The sequence below is a fragment of the Hypanus sabinus genome, chromosome 27 (assembly GCF_030144855.1).
Source record: "Hypanus sabinus isolate sHypSab1 chromosome 27, sHypSab1.hap1, whole genome shotgun sequence".
Lineage (NCBI taxonomy): Eukaryota > Metazoa > Chordata > Chondrichthyes > Myliobatiformes > Dasyatidae > Hypanus > Hypanus sabinus.
The window spans coordinates 18,142,037-18,163,744 of NC_082732.1; the positions used below are offsets into that span (position 1 = coordinate 18,142,037).

Consider the following 21,708-nt stretch of genomic DNA (forward strand, 5'->3'; position numbering starts at 1 on the left):
TGATTGAGTGATTAACTGTGGTAGGACACTTGAATAATATCCATTGACTGCTGGGAGGAGGTTGAGCACAAGCGAACAAACCTTCAATTGTCGACAGCCTAACCCTCTATTAAATGCTCATGAAGCAGAACATTACAATGGTCCGAAACCTGGGGCATTTAGGAGGGCCAATATTGGACTCATTCCTCTCTGGATTGGAAATGGGAAAAGGCAGGGTTTCTAATTTCAATCACTAACCTGAAAATGCACATGGAAGTTGGGTGTGCTGAGCTCCCGGAGACTCACAAGTTAGCATTTTACCAAGTGTTTATTCAGCAATAGTCACACAACGATATTCATACTTTGACTAACTTACTTAAGAATAATTTAGTTTAAATAATCGAATAGAAGAATCGCAAAATGGGGACTCACTCCTTTGTTGCTAGCCTCTGAATTAAATCACACCGGAACTCTGATCAGAAAACCCATCCAGTCACCTGAGGAACATTAGACCACGAATGAGTGAAATTCGAATTGACTTTTCCCAAATACATATTTTTTTTTGGGGGGGGGGAGTGGAACATGCGTTGGTGTTTGAACAAGGCCGGCTAAAGGCTTCCCCCACATCGAGGTCAAACTGCTGTCACAGCACAGCCGCTTGCTTGCTGTATCCTGGATACCAGACTCTAATGAGATCTGCGCATTTGCAATAATTAAACTTTAACCTCCCGCCCAGTTTTCTATATATGTGTGTGTGTTTTCCCTGGGAAACTAGGACATTTGAATGAGATTTCTGTGGTGTGATTAGAAAATCCACACAGAAGAGGCATTCCGGCCCCACGCTGTTCGTTGCCTCAACTGAGTGGAGTTGAGCAATTGATAAATATTCATTGCTGGAGCCAGCAAAGCGCCCTGGAGGATTGTGGAGAAAACTAACTCGCAGAGATCCTATTGGTTGTACGGGTGCCCAACGCTGTGAGGGATCCGAGCCCTTTCCATTGATCTGAAAGAAGGAGGGTAAAAGGGACCTAGAACACAGCCCCCTGATTCTGGTGGGAAATTGCTTTCGAAGTTGCCAGCAGTTTATTTTGAAGGATTTTTTTTTTGTCACGGCAGGCTGTGTCGACAAGATATGGGATGTAAAATGCTCTGATGCGGAGACTATGAGCAGCGAGGCTTCATGCTCCCACTCTTGCGATTTAATATCATTCTTTCAGAAGCCGTGCAGCCTTTCGCTCTTTGTACATGACAACAAAGGCGTAGATTGGTAAGTGGAAAAGTCTGTTTCTGCGCCGGTAATGTAGGCTTTAGACGTAATTTTTCAACATTATCTGTGCCATCCAGTGTATTGGATCGGGCTTGACTGGAAGTGACAAAGGCGATCCCGGTTTTGTCAGAACAGGGTGGAGGGGGAAGAATGAAAAGACACTGGGATTAAACGAGCAAAATAACGTTTACATTCCGAACTGTACAAGCAAAATAAAAATGGCTCTGGAGAATTGTGACCGAACAGCTACAAAATAGGTGATGCTTTGGATGTGTAGCTCTGCGTTTTCTGATAAAGTGGGTGGGGATAGTTGACGGAATCATTGGAGTTCGCTTTATTTTGCTGGAAGTATTAGCGACTCTCGTGTTTGACGTGGGGTGGGAGAAAGCAACGGTGACGTGATGGCGGGTCCGAGAGACTTGGAAACAATTTCGACAACGTTGGATAGGGCTCGTTATCATTTCTTTAACTTCTCTTGGGACCTTGCCAGATATTCTGCTGATGCTTTTTGCTGCAAGTCATGTCAGTTTTCTCTCCATGCTGCAACTTAACCACACTTAACGTGGTTAGGTTCCTGGACTTGTACTTGGAGACATGGCCTGTCGAACTGAAGATGAGTTTAAGGCCTTCTGCGGAATTTAACTAAGGGTTACCGAATTATCCTTGAAAATGAAGGTGGGCAAGGAATTACTGCCATGTTGTAAAAATCTGGTTGGTGATCTGATGTCTTTCAGTGAAGGAACGCTGCTGTCCTTGCTGGGGCTGGCCTATCTGGTTCCAGACCCACCAATATAATGGCATCTTTCACCCCTTGGCCTGTTACTCAGTACATCCCAGTGTTATTATGTATGGATAGACAATAAATGCTGGCTGGTTTTGCAAGTCATTTCTATCTTCTGTATAAATAATTATTAGAAAAATCAGAATATTGATCTCGTTACATTATTGTGCTCGGTTCTGACCTCCTTGGATGCAGAAGCTTTAGAGAAGGTGCAGACATTTGTCAGGACAATGCCTGGTTTCAAGAGCATGTCACATGAGGACAGGTTGAATGAGCAAGAGATTTTCTTTTTGGAGTGAAGGAGGATGAAATGAGATTTGGTAGAGGTTTATACGATGATGAGAAGCAGACAGCACCTTTTTTCCCCGAGGGCAGCAGTGGCTAATACAAGAGGGCATAATTTTAAGGTGAGTATAGCAGGGATGTCAAAGGCAGGATTTTTACACGAAGTGCTAAGTACATGGAACATACTGCCAGGGATGGTGGTAGAGCTGGAGCCATTAGTGACATTTAGAGAGGCACGTGGATGAAAGAAAAATAGAGGATTATGTGGGAGGGAAGGTTTAAATTGATTTTGGAATAGATGGGTTGAAGGATATGTCCTATTCAATGTTCTATGACATTGCCTGGGCAATTGATCAGTTTGTATTTGATGCCAACTTTTCTAATGTTGGTTACTCTTTGCAATTGTTCTCTCCTATCAGAATCCTAGGTTCCTTGGTCACTACATTATTTTGTGCAGCATTTGATCACTCTGATGAAGAAAAACTTTCTTGGGCAGTTTCTTTTTTTTTCAAGACTACCTTGCTTCCAGTTTGGTGTTTTCTTGGGTGACTGATGACATCAATATGAAACCCTCAGATTCTGCTACAGGTAAAGCATGAAGAATTGGGAGTGGTGCACTCCAACTATTTAAGAAGATTGAAATTTACAGAACATTACAGGCCCTTTGGCCCACAATGTTGTGCCGACCATGTCACCTACTCTAGAAACTGCCTAGAATTTCCCTACTGCATAACCCTCTGTTTTTCTAAGCTCCATGCACCTGTCTAAGAGGCTCTTAAAAGACCCTATTGTCTTGGCTTCCACCACTGCCGCTGGCAGTGCATTCCACGCACTTACCACTCTCTGTGTGAAAAACTTACCCCTGACATCCCCTTGGTATGTATTTACAAGCACCTTAAAACTATGTCCCCCTTGTGTTAGCCATTTCAGCCCTGGGGAAAAAGCCTGTGGCTATCCACACAATCAATGCCCATCATCATCTTATACACCTCTATCAGGTAACCTCTCATCTTCTATCGCTCCAAGGAGAAAAGACTTAAGTTCACTCAACCTATTCTCAAAAGGTACACCCTCCAATCCAGGCAACATCCTTGTAAATCTCCTCTGCACTCTCTCTATAGTATCCACATCCTTCCTGTAGTGAGGTGACCAGAACTGAACACAGTACTCCAAGTGGGGTCTGACCAAGGTCTTGTATAGCTGTAACATTACCTCACAACACTGGCCTATACCACTTACCTCATGGCTTTTTATACTGGACTTTTCTATGACTCTTTTACCTAACCTAGTCAGTGCCATTCCAAATGTACTTTCTGAGTATGTGTAAGCCAGTGATCATGAGAATTGGGGAATGTTGCATTATTTTCCCAAAGAGGCTTTGAGAACATCCTTTCTGCCTGGTAATCTCACTGTGCAGAAGCTTGGAATGAGATGTCAGTTTTAGTAGTCTGGTGTTTGGTGTGTGAGGAATGACTTATTCAATGGGGCAGAAAAGTGCAAAATCCCCATTGGAATTGACTGGGGGTGTTTGACCCTTCATGCTGGAGATGTTGGCATGGGCAAAGAAGCTGATGTTGGTTCATGTATTCTCTCGATGCATTGCAGAGTCTGTATTGGTGGTACCTTTCCAGTAATTGATGGGCCTGCTATAATTTATGCATCAGAAACATTCAGGAAGGCAAGACTTATGTTGGCTTTGAGTTCTTGAGTTCAAACACATTTACCCTTAAATAAGTCAAAAAATATTCTGATGCACAAAAACAATTGTAAATTCCATTTGTGTTTGCTGACAGTTGGATCCTGACAAATGGGCTGCAGTCCATATTTTATAGAGTCTCATCCTGGACCTTTTATTCCCAGAGAGAAGCATTGTAAAAGGCATTCAGGTTAATAGAGAACTTTTATTGGATGTCAAATATAGGGCCGATCTTTCATTTGCTTTTCTGAATGAATTGATGTTCACTTGGAGCTCAACCTGTGAATACATGCAAAGTTCAGTTGTGTGCCTATGGTTGGGGTGATCTTATTTTCTGAGTGGCAGTGACATTGGTTGAGTAATGTCCCATTATTGGTTCCACTCCACGAATTCCATTAGATGTGATGTTGTTATTGAGAAACACTAAAATGTGGTGGATAAACGGTGTAACCTGCCTGATACCGATCCATGGTGAGGTTGAAATTGGTTATTTTGTGGTTCTATTAGGACCATTGTCTGCATGAATTAATGAAACAAACATAAGATGGGGACACTTTCCCTGGACAGTCACTTGAAGAATGTGTTGCCATCTCTCCAAATTGATGGTGTTTAAGGTTTTGACAAAACCCATGTATCAGGTACTTTCTGTTGTGTTTCCCCTGAAATTGTTGACTGGCAAAGATAATGTCCTTTTGGATGAAAAAATATTCAGTGTATTATGGAGGGCATTTCTTTGGCCACTGGGAGGAGGTGACTGAGAAGAACCCCGGCCTGCTTTTCTCTGTCAGAACAGGGAGACCCTCTGTAGTTATCATTGTTGGATTTGTTAATCTGTCTTGATCATGATCCTGATGACAGTGTTTCTGAGGACCCCTGGAATTTTCTGCTGTTCACAGGCCAGGAAGGTCATGTCGAAACAGCACTACCTAAGCTATAGTTGGTTTAAAGCTCCCCAGTGTCAGTGACAAGAAGTCATGCTATGAATATTAAAGAATAGGATGGGGTTTTAATAACATTATTATTTAATTATTTATGGTTTTATTTTGCTATATTTCTTCACTATTCTTGGTTGGTGCGGCTGTAATGAAACCCAATTTCCCTCGGGATCAATAAAGTATGTGTCCGCCTGTTTTTTGTCCCATAATAATGTACTCATACAATTTAAAAACTTGGATGTGAGGAAGAAAGGCAACTTGTGCACAATATTAATAAAGGATCTTTAACATGTCACAACCTGACTTCTCATCCAGGGCACTGAGGCAGTCCATTGTCTCTACTGCTGCTCCAACTGGGGGCAAAAACTTGCTTTGATCTGGGATCTTGCAATTGAGTGGTAAAACAGATACTTACACTTACAGTTTTTAATGAGCAAAGTCTTGTGTTTTGGAATTAATTTGGCTCAACTTGTCCGTGCCAACCTAATAAGCAAGTCCTATTTACCATTGTTAGGCACATACCTGTTTAAACCTTTCCTGACTAAGTGTCTTTTAAACGTTGTAATTAGCCTCCACCACTTCCTCTGGTAGCTCTTACCGTATACTGACCAACTGTTGTGCAGAAAAGGTTGCTGCTTGAAACTTATCCCATTTTTTTCTTAAATTTATCCCCTCTAGTTTTTGACACCCCTACTCTGTGGGGGAAGACTGAGACCAATCACCTTGTCTATGCCCCTCATGATTTCATATACCCCTTTCAGGGAAATAAGCCTCAGCTGTCTATTCTTTCTTTTAAGCTCAAGCTGTCCAGTTCTGGAAACAAGCTTATGAATCTTCCTTCCACCCTTCCTAGTTTAAGAATATCCTTCCTGTTGCTAGACTATCAGAACTGCACGCAATACTCAAAGCATAGTCTTACCAGTGTCCTGTGTTTTAACTCTGTCCTTTGACTGATGAAGTCAAGCACGCCAAATACGCTCTTCACCACACTGCCTACCACATTGCCTCTTACAAGAAATTATGTATCTCTTATCACCCGGTCTCTATGTTCTACAGCACTCTTTTGGGCCCTACCATTTACTGTGGAAGCCTTGTCCTGATTAAATTACTGCGTTTCCCTGATCTGGTTCTCTGACCGTAGTCAAGATTTTATTAATATAATGAAATGCCCCTACTGTTTAATAGCAGGTTATATTAATTTATTTTCATCTTTGCTGTAGCCAGAGTTGAGACTGGTGTGCTGAGGAGTGAATTTAATTCATTGTTAACTGTTGACTCTGAAACAGATGTCCTCCTACATTTGGGTTACACAAGTTCAGCCTTGCACCATTCACAGATCACTGCCCAAAAATGTGTGTGGAATAGTATTCACTCTCAAAGAATTTGTGACTAAATGCAACTATTTAAACACAATTTTTCAGGTCATGTTCAATGCTCAATGCAGTTGACACAGCTTTGTTTTAGTGGAATATTGTGATATGGAACACTTTCTTGGAGAGCAAACAGCAACTGACTTCCCCACCTGTTTAATGAGAGTGCCGCCCTTTCTGAATGGGACAGTGGACCATTAAGAAAGTGCACCAGATACATAAGGAAATTCCCATGTTCTGACCTGTATCCGAGACAAGGATAGGAATGATGTAATTAGTTGTATTTCCTGGGACAGTCCAGATGAAGGGTCTCAATCTGAAACATCAACTGACCATTTCCCTTGAAAGATGCTGCCCAACCCACTGAGTTTCTCCAGCACTCCGTGTGTGGCCCAAGATTTCAGCATCTCGCATGTCTCCAGTAAGACTTGCAAAGCTCTTTAGTGTATTGATAGATCCAGTACATGATGGGCTTCGGATGGATTCTCATTTAAAACAAAAAATGGAATAAATTGAATGCTACTTAGAAAGTCTAGAGGCAAAATTTCAAGTCATGTTATAGGTCTTCCTTGGAAAAAAGTTGGTCATTATGGAGAATATAAAAGAGAATTTAAGGAGTCTAGAATTAATAGGGAGGATCGTCACAAAACTTATTCAGACCTATTTTTGTGGGGCTGTTGGGTGCTTGGCTGACACACTTTTGTATCCCTTGCTTTTGGGTTTCCCTTGCCAAGCGCCAGCCCAACTTGCTAGATCACACAGGATACACTTTCAGCTCTATTAAGGATCTCCTAATACCTGAGGCCTTTAGAAGGGTGGAACGATGTAAGGCTGCCTGGGAGCTGTGTAAAATAATGCTGTGTCCATTGCAGATCAGAGTCTCTCTAGGAGTTGGGAAGGGATTAGGAAGGGAAGTATTGAGCTCTCAAGTATGTGTAATTAAATAGCAAGTAAATAACCTGTTTCAAATATGCCTCTAAAAAGAGTCAGATTTTAAATTTCTGTGCACTCGCCCATCCAAAACTGAACGTTAACATGTTTTTTAATGATTAGTGCATTTTCAGTCATTCATTTAAGCTGCATTCTGCAACGGATCTTGCTGGCCACCTTCCCTCACAGGTACAACATTACTGCAGATGGCTTAGTTCGCTACTGCTTTAGCAAAGGCAATCTTTCAGGCTCCCATTTGCTCACCAATTGCGTACATTTTTATTAAGCAAATCATGAATGTGGTTCTCAGACAAGCTGTTATTTGTTTCACATGCAGTTGGCAGAGTCGTAGCTTGCACCCACATTCCCCTGCGTGCTATCCTGCTCAATGGCTTGCCTACCTCATTGTTTCAATGGACAGTTCATTAAACACTACTTGATTCAAGAGCACGATCGTTCCTTGGGCACTGCTACAATGGTTTTGCAATGGAGCTCTCCACCTACTGTGTGCAACAAGTTGCCAGGTTCTCATTAACACTGTTTCATGAAAGCTAATTCCAAACTCATGCCAGTGCAGGCCTGGTTTAATCGACCAGTGGCAAAGAAGCAGTGTCAGTCCCTGAGCTTGAAGAACCCATACAAATTAAATGAGAGGGGTCTGTGTCATGGATTTCAATTTGTTTTTCTGACGTAATTTGTAATCAGGCACCAACTTTTACTGGGAATGGTGTTTGCTGTCAAGCAACAAATAGGGTCGATGAAAATTAAGTGCAAATGCTGGAAATTTAAAATAAAAATCCTGGAAATAATCAGCAAGTGAGGCCACATCTGTGTGAAGAGTAAGAGAGTTAGTATTTCAGCTTGGTGACCCATCAGGTCCTTGACCTGAAACTTTAATTCTGCTTCCCCCTCCCACAGATGCCACCTGACCTGTTGTGTATTTGCAGCATTTTCTGATTTTATTTTGAATGATGGGATAATTATCTTAGAATTCCACCAAAGAACCAAGAAGTAAAATGCTTGGATTCATAATTAGCCTGTTAATCCACTTCATAGGCAATTTAGAAAAAAAATTGAAACTGGCAAATAATGTTTAAAAACCTTGGAATATCCATTAAGGTATGCAGTGAGCAACAATTGATAATTAAATTTTGTTTTTCAGAGTCAGAGAGATAATTCAGTTGCAATTGCAGTTTAGTATGCCATCTAAAGATCATTTAGGCATTGGTCAACATGTTGAAGATCTCCAGTGGGTTTTATAGTGAAAATAGCACCTAAACACTTAAGTAATTGATTCTGTCTTGATTGCATGGCAACTATTTCCAGCAGCGCACCATATTGAGGCATATGAGTATCATGTTGCATGTATAGATGCCTGAAGACTCTTTCAGATTGTGTTGATCCAGGAGATTGCTGATGCAGGAACCTGGAGCAAATCGCGTGATGCTGGAGGAACTCAGTGGGACAGGCAGGATCTGTGTGGGGTGGGGAATTGACAGGTAGCAATTTGGGTCGACACCCTTCATTTGAACGAGTAAAATCACAGTTTTGCTATAATTGCTTATTTATATTCTGACCTACAATGTTGTCATTCACAATTATTTCAGTCCAAATGTAATATGAATCATGTCAATGACAACTTGTATTTGTTTGTTCCTCTGTATATAGGAATATGTTTCCTTTGATGTCCTTGTGTGAAGTATGAAATAATAAAAGATCTTGAAGTTCTGTTCCACCCATAGTGGTTTGGTCAGAAATAGTTCAGTATGAATGTCACATATAAGCCAAATGGGTGTGATGCAACTTATATTTCCTCCAAAAGATTTGTGGGATGAGTGCGTGCCAGGATAGGAGTGATTCAAGATTCAAAATACATTTATTATCAAAGAATGTATAAATTATGCAACCTTGAGATTTGTCTGCTTCCAGGCAGGCACAAAGCAAGAAACCTGAAAGAACCCATTTAAAAAAAAAGACTGACACCCAATGTCAGAGAAAACAAAAAAAAATACCTCAAATCATACAAACAATCAAAACGAGCAACAACATTCCGAACCAAATTGAGTCCTTGGTTCTGAATCCCCGTAGCAGGCTGGAGTAGGCCCAAGCCTCAGTCTTTGTTCATCAGTGAAGCTTGCAGATATGAAGCACAGTAGCTGGAGCAGTCTTACAACCTCAGCACTTCGAAGAGAGGAGTGAATATCACTGAATAGCGAGCAGAATCAGCCCACCCCTCGCCTCTGGTCCCGACAAGCTGCCTTTCTAGTCTATCTGGACTGGCACTTAAATTGTCCAAACAGTGGATTGTGCCTAATGTTAGGTCCTGGGCCCCACCGCAGTGAAATGCTCCATGGCTAGACCATGCTGCCTAGCCAGAAGCCATTCAAGACCTCCCCAAATCAGCTGGGTGCTTAGTGATCCAACCTCACATGCATCAAAGCGCCTTGACAACTCCTCTCCGAATCATTCACTCAAACTCAAGCTGCGTTGATTTTGCATCGCACTCCCATGGCACATCCCTCAAATACTTCAGAAAAAGTGTTGTTAATAATACTTTTTGTCTTAAGTTCTTGCCTTTCGAACTACCAGTAAACTGTCACCATCTTTCAGAGGCACCATTTTAAACTGGAAGTTGAATCAATGTTTCCAGCAAAAGGTTGGGTATGGTAGAGACTCGGAAGACATTAATTCAGTGTGCTGTGTATGACATTGCTAGTGTGAGTAATCCATAATTCAGTCAGTTTTAGAGGACTTTGATTGGTTCTAGTTTTGCTGTTCAGGCAAATTCTTGGTACCGCCTAGTTGAGCTGGCTTGAAGAAAAATGCTATGCATATCTTGAGCTTCTCCTGACATTCAAGACATTCATGGCTTAGCCTGCTGGAGTCATGATGATCTTCTTACCATTTCTTTGAGTACCTCCATGCCCATTGCAGCTTCAAGAATGTCAAAAGTTTTCATTAGTACAGTATTACCAAGAATTTCACGGGAGCTGTAAACAAGACCTTACCCACTCAAGTACAGGTGACTTTGGTGTTAAGGGAAGTGGTGAGGTCTGGGAGGCAAATTCAGAGTTTAGCACGGATGTCACTGAGGTGATTACATACAGAATAGATGCAACCTGAATTCTTGTTGAACCAGTAACCGATATCGGCTGATAAGATAAGAGCTGACCAGGACTGCTTGCAGGTTTGGAAAATGAACCAGCTTACTGGAGAATTGCAAGTGGAAATACAGTCTTGGAAATGTAAAGTCTCAAAATATGAATGTGAGGATAAAGGCTTCAGCTGAACTGGAGGCTCATGTCGATAGAAATTATGGGGAAGAATGCACAAGTGGCCCTACACTGAACCTCAAGCTGTCGGGAGAGCTCATAAGGAAAAGGACAGCTGCAGTGATGAGGGTAGAGCTAACACTGATACGAGGTCAATTGGAAGGAACCAGTATGCTGCTTTACTAGTACTGCAGAGCTAAGATAATGTCATTTGCATGCCGTGAATATATCATTGATGCCTTGGAGCACAAATTGATTTCTGAATAAGCTCATTCTAATAAACTTGCAGAGAAATTTAAAATCTTCAGCCTAGGAGTATTTTGGGTGAAAATTATAACTACATTGTCTTCAACATCTTGCATTGTTCTCCTCTGCTTTTCTAACCAATCACCAACTTCAAAGGAAGAATATGTTTTAAATACAAATAACTCCATTCCGTGGGAACTGGTGTGCTCTCCTCAGCAGCCTGCATTTCCACGCCTCTCAGAGTCAACTCCTCCAATTTCAAAAGAAAGGTTAATGCAGCTAGACTCTGCAATAAGCAACAAAGAGTAAAGACATTGTATTTATAACTGCTGGTTATTGAGGGCAGGGCAAACTTTTATTTGACAGATCCATTGATACTGAAAAAGCTTTCAAGAACTACTGCGGATTAACAAACAACATGCCGTGCTCAGTCCAGAGGGAGGCTGTTTAGCTGTTGGGTCCAAATGTTAAGGTGCTCTGCTTATTTGTATCTCTTACAAAGCTGTCTAACCAGCAATTCTTGTACATCCTGTTAGGAGTATTAAAAGGCATAATATATTATTTAAGAGAAATTTTTAATGGATAAAGGGTAAGGCAGACTCAGGAACACTTCCAGGCAAAATACTTTGTCTTGTGTTGTGTATTTTTATTTGAGAATGCAGTTGTGAGGGAGTCCATTGCATTTAGCTTTGGTCCCCTGGCCTGTACTAACAGCAAGTGCCAGATGGGGACTGGCGATCGGTGGTGTGCTGACTGCCGGTGAGCAGCAGTTGGAACCCATTAAGAGTCGGCACTTGACTCAGATGCCAAAGGTGGTTCACACATTTCGAAGCCAGATGTTGGGGAGATGTTGTCACGGAAAGCTGACTGGTGTCCAGTTTTGAATGAAATTGAAAATAACCCGAGAGAATCAGTCAACTGAATTTGAAGTCTCGGTCTCACCAGTGCAATCTTCTAATCAGTGTCACCGGCTATGGTAGGCGTCTAGATAGCTAAATGGAGAAAACTGATGTGTTAACTTGAAATGCTTTTTTAAAAGAATATTTTTGCAACTGGGTTAGAGCTGGCAGGCCAGTATTTATTGTCCATCCCTGATTGGGCTTGATATTGTGGTAATAATCCAGGAGTTATCGCAGTCCTGCTTAAGGTATTCACCTGGTGTTGTTAAAGAGGATTTAGACCCAATATGGCAATAAATTTCTGTGTCAGGATTGAGGAACCTGCAGGTAGTGGTGGTGCTCCCATTTATTTGCAGCCTTTGTCCTTCTTGATCGCAGAGTGTGGGGTTTTAGAAGGTGCCTATCGTGTATTTTACAGACAGTACACATAGTGCAGACGGTATGCCCTGGCGGCAGAGGGAAGGAAAATGGTTGTGGACGAGGTATCAATCAATCAAACCACTCTTTCCTAGATGGTATTGATCTTCTTGAGAGCTGTTGGAACCAAACACGTCTGAGCACTTGACAAGCATTGTATCACACTCCTGGCTGTGCTTGGTGTGGCTTTGGGTCTCAGGAAGCAATTTTCTTGCTGCAGGAAACCTGGCCTCTGCTGTTTATATAGATGCTCCAGTTAATTGTGCCCCCTTTTCAAAAAATAGACCAAATGCTTTCAGTCTATTGAATATTGATTTTGCATCGTATTGAATGGGGTGACGGGTTTAGGTGAATTGCTTAAGGTTACATTTGTTCTGTCACTCCTTTGGTCAGATGAAGTAACAAATTATTGATCGATTAAAATTAATTTATGGTGGGATTAACCAACAGCACTTAAATACTGTTGAAAGATTATCTGTAGATGTACCTTCTGAAAAAAGGACAAAAGAAAGAAGGTGTTATTTTTATTGAGTAAATTAATTTGAAGATGAGGCAATAAAGATGGATGTGAGAAACTAAGGGAGCACTTGACACAGACAACTATGATTTTTTTTTAGTTGACTGTCATTGATCTAATGGCATTGGCAACAAAGTCCCAGACTTGCCTTTTTGGTTTGAGCTGAATTTACTACACTGTGCTAAGTTTATCATTTTTTGTATTATGAGTATTACAGTTGATAATCCAATGTTTCCATTCAAGTTCAGAAAATGTATACAATATACAACCTGAAATTCCCACTCTCCACAGACATCCTCAAAACAGAAGAGAACACCGATGAATGAATGTCAGAAAAAACATGCAAGAACCCCAAAACCCCTTAACCCCTTCCATGCCCAAGCAGCATCGAACTCTCATCCTCCCCTCCCCCACTTACTTTATCATAAAGCATCAGCATTCCCCCCACCTACCATGCAAGCAACAGCAAAGCCCCCAATAAGAGACCATGGTCTACAGTAAATCAAAGACACACTGTCACTTCAACATTTTCAACATCCCTTAGGCTGTGTCTCCTTAACAAGATGTCCTTCCATAGTGATAGTCGCTATTTCGATGTTACAGTCTGAAGCGTTGCTTTTTATTTCGAGTTCCCCGATTCTAGCATCAGCTACAAACTCTTCCTCACCACCGAGAGAGACGTCGATCGGTTACGGAGTGCAGAACCCTCTGACAACCAGTCTCGCTGCCTTCGATGTTGCGGCTCCCGCTGCACTTCAGTTCACGACACCAGGGAGAAATTGTGTCCACGGGGCCGTGTAAGGCCTAGAAGTTGCCCGACTTCAGGCCAAACCAGGACATGCTGCTCGGCGAGCTCCAAGAACAGGGACGGTTTTGAATGCAGCTGTATGGCAAAGATCCCATTAGGACCCCGGCCACCTTGAAAAGGAAAATAGAGACACTAGAATATGAAGGGTTTAACAGTTTTGCTGATGAGCTGGGGGAGATCACCCTCTGGCTCCATCTTTGGCTCCACCTACCAGTTGATCTGTGTCTTGGGGTTAGGGAGCAGAAAGACGACAAGCAAGGTTACTTCAGTGGCTTGGATTCACAGGAGGCACTGATTTAGCAGCATGCAGTGATCGTCCTTGGCCGTGCACTGCAGATCATTGCTGTTAACTGTTTCATGTTTTATTAATGGATAAATGCTTTAATATATTAGGAATATCAACTGAAATGTCTGGTCTTGAATGAGCGTTTTTGCGGCCCGTGGAACCATACTTTATCATAAGCCAGTGCCTTTCAATAAAGGCAAGGAAAATTTCTTTTGTGACATCAATTTAGCCCTAATTGTCACATACTACTTTCTTTAAGTGTGGTAGATATTACAGTGTTGCTTTTACTCGACTTGTCTGTGCTACTGTTAGGATGTTTCATGCATTGATTTTACAGATCTTTGTGCAAACTACATTTTATGTAAACATAATAAATTATAATCCTAACGGACCTATTAAAACGATGTTTCCTGTAACAGGAAGGGCCAGGAATCTTCTTGCTGATGTGACAGAAGGCTGTTTCGTGAAATGGCTTCCTCTGATTCCTCTCCTTTCCATCTGGAAGGTAGGATATTGATTGATGAGCTGTGCTCTCACCTCCACTGAACTGCTATCGAAGGTTATGGTACTGTATAACATGACATATAGGGACAGAGCAGGGTAGCACTTTGGTCCACGATTTGGTGCTGAGCTTAGATTAATCTAACCCAGGGGTTCCCAACCTGGAGTCCACAGATCCCTTGCTTAATGATATTGGCATAAGGCATAACTAAAGGTTGAGAACCTCTGGTCTAACCCTTTCCTTCTATACATAGAAAACCTACAGGTCAATACAGGCCCTTCGGCCCACAATGCTGTGTCGAACATGTACTTAATTTCGAAATTACCTAGGGTTACCCATAGCCCACTATTTTTCTAAGCTCCATGTACCTATCCAAGAGTCTCTTAAAAGACCCTATTGAATCTGCCTCCAGCACTGTCGCCGGCAGCCCATTCCACGCACTGGCCCCTCTCTACTTATAAAAAAAAGAAAAAAATTACCCCTGACATCTCCTCTGTACCTACTTCCGAGCACCTTAAAACTGTGACCTCTTGAGTTAGCTATTTCAGCCCTAGGAAAAAGCCTCTAACTATCCACATGATCAATACCTCTCATCATCTTATACACCTTTATCAGGTCACCCCTCATCCTCCGTCGCTCGGAGGAGAAAAAGCCAAGTTCACTCAACCTATTCTCATAAGGCATGCTCCCCAATCCAGGCAACATCCTTGTAAATCTCCTCTGCACCCTTTCTAAAGTTTCCACATCCTTCCTGTCGTGAGGTGACAAGAACTGAGCACAGTACTCCAAGTGGGGTCTGACCAGGGTCTATATCGCTGTAACATTACCTCGTGATATACAGCCCATATCCCTCCAATTTTTTTTACTATCAATGTGGCTATCAAATAATTGTTTGTTGTTATTGTTTTCGCCTTTATCGCCACCCCTGACAGTGCATTCCAAGCACTTACCATTCTCTTTATTTAAAAAAGTACATTTGACATCTCACTTAGGCTATTGAAATATGACTGTATTCAGTTCTGGTCACCTCACTACAGGAGGCACATGGATACTATAGAGAGAGTGCCAAAGAGATTTAGAAGGATGTTGCCTGGACTGGAGGGCTGACCTTATGAGAAGTGGTTGAGTGAACTTGGCCTTTTCTCCTTGGAGCGACAGAGGATGAGAGGTGACCTGATAGAGGTGTATAAGATGATGAGGGGCATTGATCGTGTGGATAGCCAGAGGCTTTTTCCCAGGGCTGAAATGGCTAACACAAGGGGGCATAGCTTTTTTTATCACTAAATTTTATGGCAACACCAACAAATTACATTCAATACAACCAGTTGTTGATTACATTTTGACTGTTTAACCCAGCCACCCCCCCACCAACCCTCATCCCCACCCCTCTCCCCTCCACCAACCAACTGAATAGTAGTGCATACACAGACAGAGCATTCCTATTTTAACAGAAGATCTTTTAAGTTCGATATCAGATTTGAACGGGGCATAGTCTTAAGGTGCTTGGAAATAGGTAACGAGGGAATGTCAGGGGTAAGTTTTTCACACACAGAGTGGTGGGTGTGTGGAATGCACTGCCGGCAGCAGTGGTGGAAGCGGGTACAATAGGGTCTTTTAAGAGCCTCTTAGGTAGGTACATGGAGCTTAGAAAAATAGAGGGCTATATGCTAGGGAAATTCTAGGCAGTTTCTAGAGTAGATTACATGGTTGGCACAACATTATGGGCCGAAGGGCCTGTAATGTGCTGTAAATTTTTATGTTCTGTGAAAGCTTACCGTTGACATGAAATTGTTGTTGGAATTCCCAAGTGATTTTCTTTTGGGCCTGGTTTATCCAAGCCATGTATAATAAGCACATTTTCATTCTTGTGCTAGTTTCTTCTGAACTTGGCATCATTTAGTTTCTCTCATTACTGGACATGCAATTTTTATAGCTCATGGAACTGCCAGTACAATGCCTGTGGTGAACCCTGGCAACAAGAGCCCTTTTTTACTGAACTGAATACCATCATCTTGCTTCCTTCTCTGATCTGAAAGGCAGGTTAATGAGAGCAGTTGAAAGATAAAGCAAAAAGCTCAATTTTCACATAACATATTGTGAATGTAACATTGATTACAGAGACTTGCAGCACATAATGTGAGAATCTACTGCACTACACAAATTAGTTTATTAGAAGGGACGTTTCTGGCCAAAAATGTCCCATAATGTCAATCTTAATAAACTGCAAGTTGGTACATCAATCCGTCATCTACCTCCGCATTTAAATCTTTCCAAAAGGATTTTTGGGCAAGAATTCATTTTGATCTTTCCTCCTCTCCTAGCTCCCTCTTATTAGCCATAAAAACAGGCCCTTCAGCCCTTTTCATCCAGGTTGACCATCATATCCATCTGTACTAATTTCACTTGCCTGCATTAATTGCGTATCCTCTCAAGCCCTCTTATTTAAGTACATGACACAGTGCTGCTGCAATGTTGTCACCATTTCTGCCTCTACCATGTCTGCTGGCAGCTCATTCCGGATGCCAACTGCTCTTTGTGGAAAAATGTACCCCTCAGATCTCCTTAAACTTCCATCCTCTCCCCTTAAATCAATGCCCTGTAGTATTAGACATGCCAAGTATAGGAAGCATAATTAACCTTCTACATCTTTGGCTGTCTGATATTTTATGTATCTTCATCTTATTAGTGTTTGCCTTTCTTTGCTCAAACCTAGACCTAGCCTATCAAACCTGTCCTTTATAACTCAAGCATTCCAACCTGGATGATGTCCTTGTGAATCATTTCTACACCCTCTCCAGCTGAATCACATTTCCTGTAGTGTGGTGACCAAGAAATATACACAGTTCTATATACATTAATCATGATTGTATAGAACTGTAACAGGAGGACCAAATTCTTGTACTCAACCTCTCATCCTCTGCTCTACCTGTGTTCCCATTCCAGGGAAACAATGCTCGTGTACAACAAGGTTTTCCTCTTCTATAGTAATTTACAGGGCCCTGTCATCCACTGTATAAATCCTTCCCTGGTTTAATTTTCCAAACTATATCACCTTGCTCTTCTCTGAGTTACATTCCATCTGCCATTCCCTTGCACAATTTTTCAGTTAACGTACATCTTGCTGTAACTTTGGGAAACCTCGCTGTCCACTATACCTATAAAACCAGCTTGTGTCTTCCTACAGTGAGGATATGCCCTTTCCACTCAATCTATATCAAGTCTTGGGAATCCCTTGGTTACCTTCACCAGGTAACAATCATTAAATAAAATGTTTTCTTCCTTTACTATTCTCCAGTTTGTGCAGTTAATTTGACAGTGACCTTCTATCACAACTCCTGTGCAGGTCCTAAGCTTTTGCTTGACAAGAGCTTGAAGGTGATATGGGTATCAAGAAGTCCAGTATAATTGTGCTGTTATTGTCATCATGAATGTGGAGGAGAAAGAAAAGGGAAACAACAAAGAGAATCACATTTCCTCCACCAACTTCAAGTGTGGCACTGTTGAATCTTGTCATTCTTTGAGTTTGAACTAACATTTAAGTTGTCGTTTTGACAAGTTCAGAAGCACTTATCTCCTTTTCTTGGCTGCTTCAGACCAATCTGAACTTCCTGCAGGTTGTTACAACAAATTCTTTCCATGTGTGTGCAAACCCATGCAGGACTTGGCAAGAAAATGCAGTTGGAACGAGAACGAAACCTTGAATGTGATGAGAAAGCCTGTTGTCCTTCCCCTATTGCGGCTATCTGTGAAATTTTTGCCCTGCGGTATCACATTTGAATAGCTAAATGTGCATCTTTATCGTGACCGTGAATCTTGTATTTCTATAGCTCCTTTCATGTCTTTGGTACATCTAAACTGAATTTGCAATAAATCCTCACAACTGCAGTAAGGTGCTTGGCTAGGTTTTGTGTTGACTTCTCCAGAGTGGCCTTTTGAATTGGGTAAGTGTGTTTGCAACTAAGACAAAAGTGACACTTCATTAATCTTTTGAAGAGGAAAGTTTTGGCCTCGTGTTTTGGGAGATTGGCATTGCCTTCATCTTCTTGGCCTCCAAACGTAGTGTTGATTACAGATTCACTAATGCTTGGAAATGTCAGAGGAAAAATCTGTGTTTTCTATAAGAACAGACATTCCAACCTCTCTGATGTTTTTTCCAGCTCTTATTGTAACATCATTCCCAATTCATCAGGAATGTGGGCTTATCCTGAAGGGACATTATCAAATCTCTTGTAACCAGTGCAGGCTGGAGGATGCTCTGTAATGGATATGGTGCAGGATTTCATTACAACAGAGGAAGGCTTGCATTTATGTTGCACTTTTAATTACATATTTCAAATGTATGTACAGTGTTTTGTAAAGGTGCTCAAGCCCTAAACCCTTGTTCACATAAATTACAACTGGATATTTTGATCAATTTAAATGAGATTTTTTTTTTGAATCACATGCTCCATTTTTTTTCACAATAGAGCCCAAAAACTAAAAATTCAAAACAAATGTCAGCAGTTCAAAAGTACTCATCCCCCTTTGTTTAATTTGAACTACCTCGCACAGCTAAGACGGTCAGTAGTCATTTTGGATAAGTCTCTATTAGCTTCGCGCTACATAATGGAGAAGGATTTGTCCATTCCTCCTTGCAAAATTGCTCAAGCTGTGCCAGGTTAGTTTGAGAGCAGCAGTGGGACAGCAATCTTCAGGTCTTGTGAGAATTGTTTGATTGGGTTTCTGCAGGATTCTAGCCACTCAAGGACATGAACTCCATGGTTGCTCTGGCAGTGCGCTTTGAGATGTTGTCCTGCTGAAAGATGAAATTCCTCTCCAGTTTAAGCTTTCTGGCACAGGCTAGCAGTTTTTTTTAAATCCAGAATCTCTCTGTATTTAGCAGCATTCATCTTCCCATTGACACTGACTAGCTTTGCAGTCCCTGCTCCTGAAAAACATCCCCACGGCATAATGCGACCTCCACCATACTTTACTATAAGGATGGTGTTACCTGGCTGTTGCACAATATTAGATTTACACCACACATAATGCTTAATGTTACATAGAACGTAGAGCAATACAGTGCAGTACAGGCCCTTCGGCCCACAATGCTGTGTTGACCCTTAAACCCTGCCTCCCATATAACCCTCCACCTAAATTCCACCCTATACCTGTCTCGTAGTCTCTTAAATTTCACTAGTGTATCTGCTCCACCACTGACTCAGGCAGTGCATTCCACGCACCAACCACTCTCTGAGTAAAAAAACCTTCCTCTAATATCCCCCTTCAACTTTCCACCCCTTACCTTAAAGCCATGCCCTCTTGTATTGAGCGGTGGTGCCCTGGGGAAGAGTTGCTAACTATCCACTCTATCTATTTCTCTTAATATGTTGTATATCTCTATTATGCCCTCTCTCATCCTCCTTCTCTCCAGAGAGTAAAGTCCTAGCTCCCTTAATCTCTGATCATAATGCACACTCTCTAAACCAGGCAGCATCTTGGTAAATCTCCTCTGTACCTTTTCCAATGCTTCCACATCCTTCCTATAGTGACACAGCTAAAAGAACTATACAGCTAAAACATTCCACTTTAGTTTCATCTGACCATAAGATCTTCCATATCTTTATAGCATCTTCTAAGTGACAGCTTGCAGTCTTTACGGGCAAGGATATGCTTTGTTTTAACCAGGACTTCTTCCTTGCCATTCTTCCATAAATACCTTTTTTGTTCAAAGCTTTAGAGATTATGGACCCATGAACTTAATCTCCAGCTGCAGACATTAACTTCTGTAGCTCACTGAGTGACTGTTGGTGTCATAGTATGCTCTCTTACAAGTGTCTTTCTTCTCCAGCAATGAAGTTTTGATGACTGGCCTGACCTAGGCTGTGTGGTTGTGGTTTAATTTTTTCCCCACTTTTTCAGAATGGGCTACACTGAGCTCCAGGTATGTTCAGTGCCTTTGAGATGGTCTTCCACCCTTCCCCAGATTTGTGCTTCTCTATTATCCCTGACTTGCCTTGAGTGCTCTTGTGTCTTCATTTTGGTTTGGTCTGTTGAAAACCTACCACACTATTTGTTCTTACAGAGAGAGAGAGGTTTTATTCTTATAAATTCATTGAAAACAAGTGATTCCCCCAATTTTCTACATCAGCAAATTCAGTGAGTGGGTAAGATAACTATATATTTCAATGAGAAAAGCTAGCATAGTAATTACAAAGGGGATAAATGATGAATACTTCTTCAGCCTCACAAATTTTGGTTTTTAATTTTTAGCAAATTGCTTACAGTTTTTAGAATTTTTCTTTTGATTTGATATGATGTGTAATATTTTGTAGGTCAGCTCAGAAAATCCTTCTTCAATATATTTTAAATTCAGAAAATGAGACAAAGTGAGAAAATATTTGTGGGGGCTAAATATTTTTTAAGGTACTGTTATGAATTATTTAAATTACATCAGTTATGTTGGAAAATTCAATAATATACCTGCATATTGATAATTCCTGAAGCAAGTAATTAGACAAAAACATATACCACTTTTAAATATCTTAAAAATAGTTGTTTTGAATTCCAGGGTTATAACACAAATGGTAGATGGCTTGAATCCCTTTAGAATTGATGTGATTTATTTACTGTGCCTCACACCTTGGTCCTCCAGGAACATTTTTGTTTAGGTGTATACATGTGTACAATTGAATGATAATAAACCTGAACTTGAGTTTCAAGAAAAGCAAATGGACTTCCATTTGGATTCGCCCTTCTCTCCTAAAAGCAGCGATGGATCCACCAACAGGAATCATTACCTTCTCCCGATTGTAGACCATTGTAGATTGTAGATAATGAGGTCCGAACCTCATTATGCTGTTCTCTAAAGTATTGCTGAATGAATTTTGGAACAGGAACTGTGGCTGGTTTGCTTGAAGTGTTAAAGTCAATGGTAGTGCTTCATTGCTGCTTTAATTTTAATTCAGTTAACTAAGTCACAATGAAGATTTTTTCGTAGCTGTGTGGTTCACTGATGTAGATTTCATCAACTGAGTTCTCTAAACCATTGGATTCCCAACTACTTTTTGTGCTGTGGACCAATACCATTAAGAAAGGAGTCTGTGAAATCCCAGGTTGGGAACCCCTGCTCTAAAGAAAGAGGGAACCTGTGCCGTAGAAGCACAGTGAAGAATCATGTCTGAAGAGAAAGATGTAATCAAAGAATATCTCACAATAGTTGACCTGAGTCAGCATGGATTTGTAGAAGGAAAATCGTCTATGACTAATCTTACTGAAGCTCTTTGATGTTACTAGAATGGATAAAGGAGAACCAGTGAATGTGCTTCTGAATTTTTAGAGTTTTGACAAGATCCCACACAGGACGATGGCCATCAAGGTTGGATCACACGGAGTTGAGGTGATATACTGATATGGGTTGAAAATTGCTTCTGGGGCATAAAGCAAAGAGTGGGAAAATTGTGGTCCTTCTCTGCTTGGCAGGGGACTTGTGGTATACTACAGGAATCAGTATTTGGTCTCCTATTCATACTGTATATC

General features: G+C 41.3%; 1 protein-coding gene across 2 annotated transcripts in view; it reads left to right on the plus strand.

Moving 5' to 3' along the window:
* Positions 1-734: 734 nt before the first annotated feature.
* LOC132382028 (rho guanine nucleotide exchange factor 10-like protein) overlaps positions 735-21,708 on the plus strand; it is a 193,884-nt gene continuing 172,910 nt past the window's right edge. Inside the window, exons 1-2 of one of the 2 annotated variants that reach the window (XM_059951841.1) lie at positions 735-1,246; positions 14,108-14,193. In XM_059951841.1, coding sequence (XP_059807824.1) covers positions 14,157-14,193 — 37 coding nt within the window. In that variant the 5' untranslated portion in view covers positions 735-1,246; positions 14,108-14,156. Of the gene's footprint in view, positions 1,247-1,632; positions 1,922-14,107; positions 14,194-21,708 lie in introns of those variants that run through there. The other variant, XM_059951842.1, reaches the window with a different exon arrangement.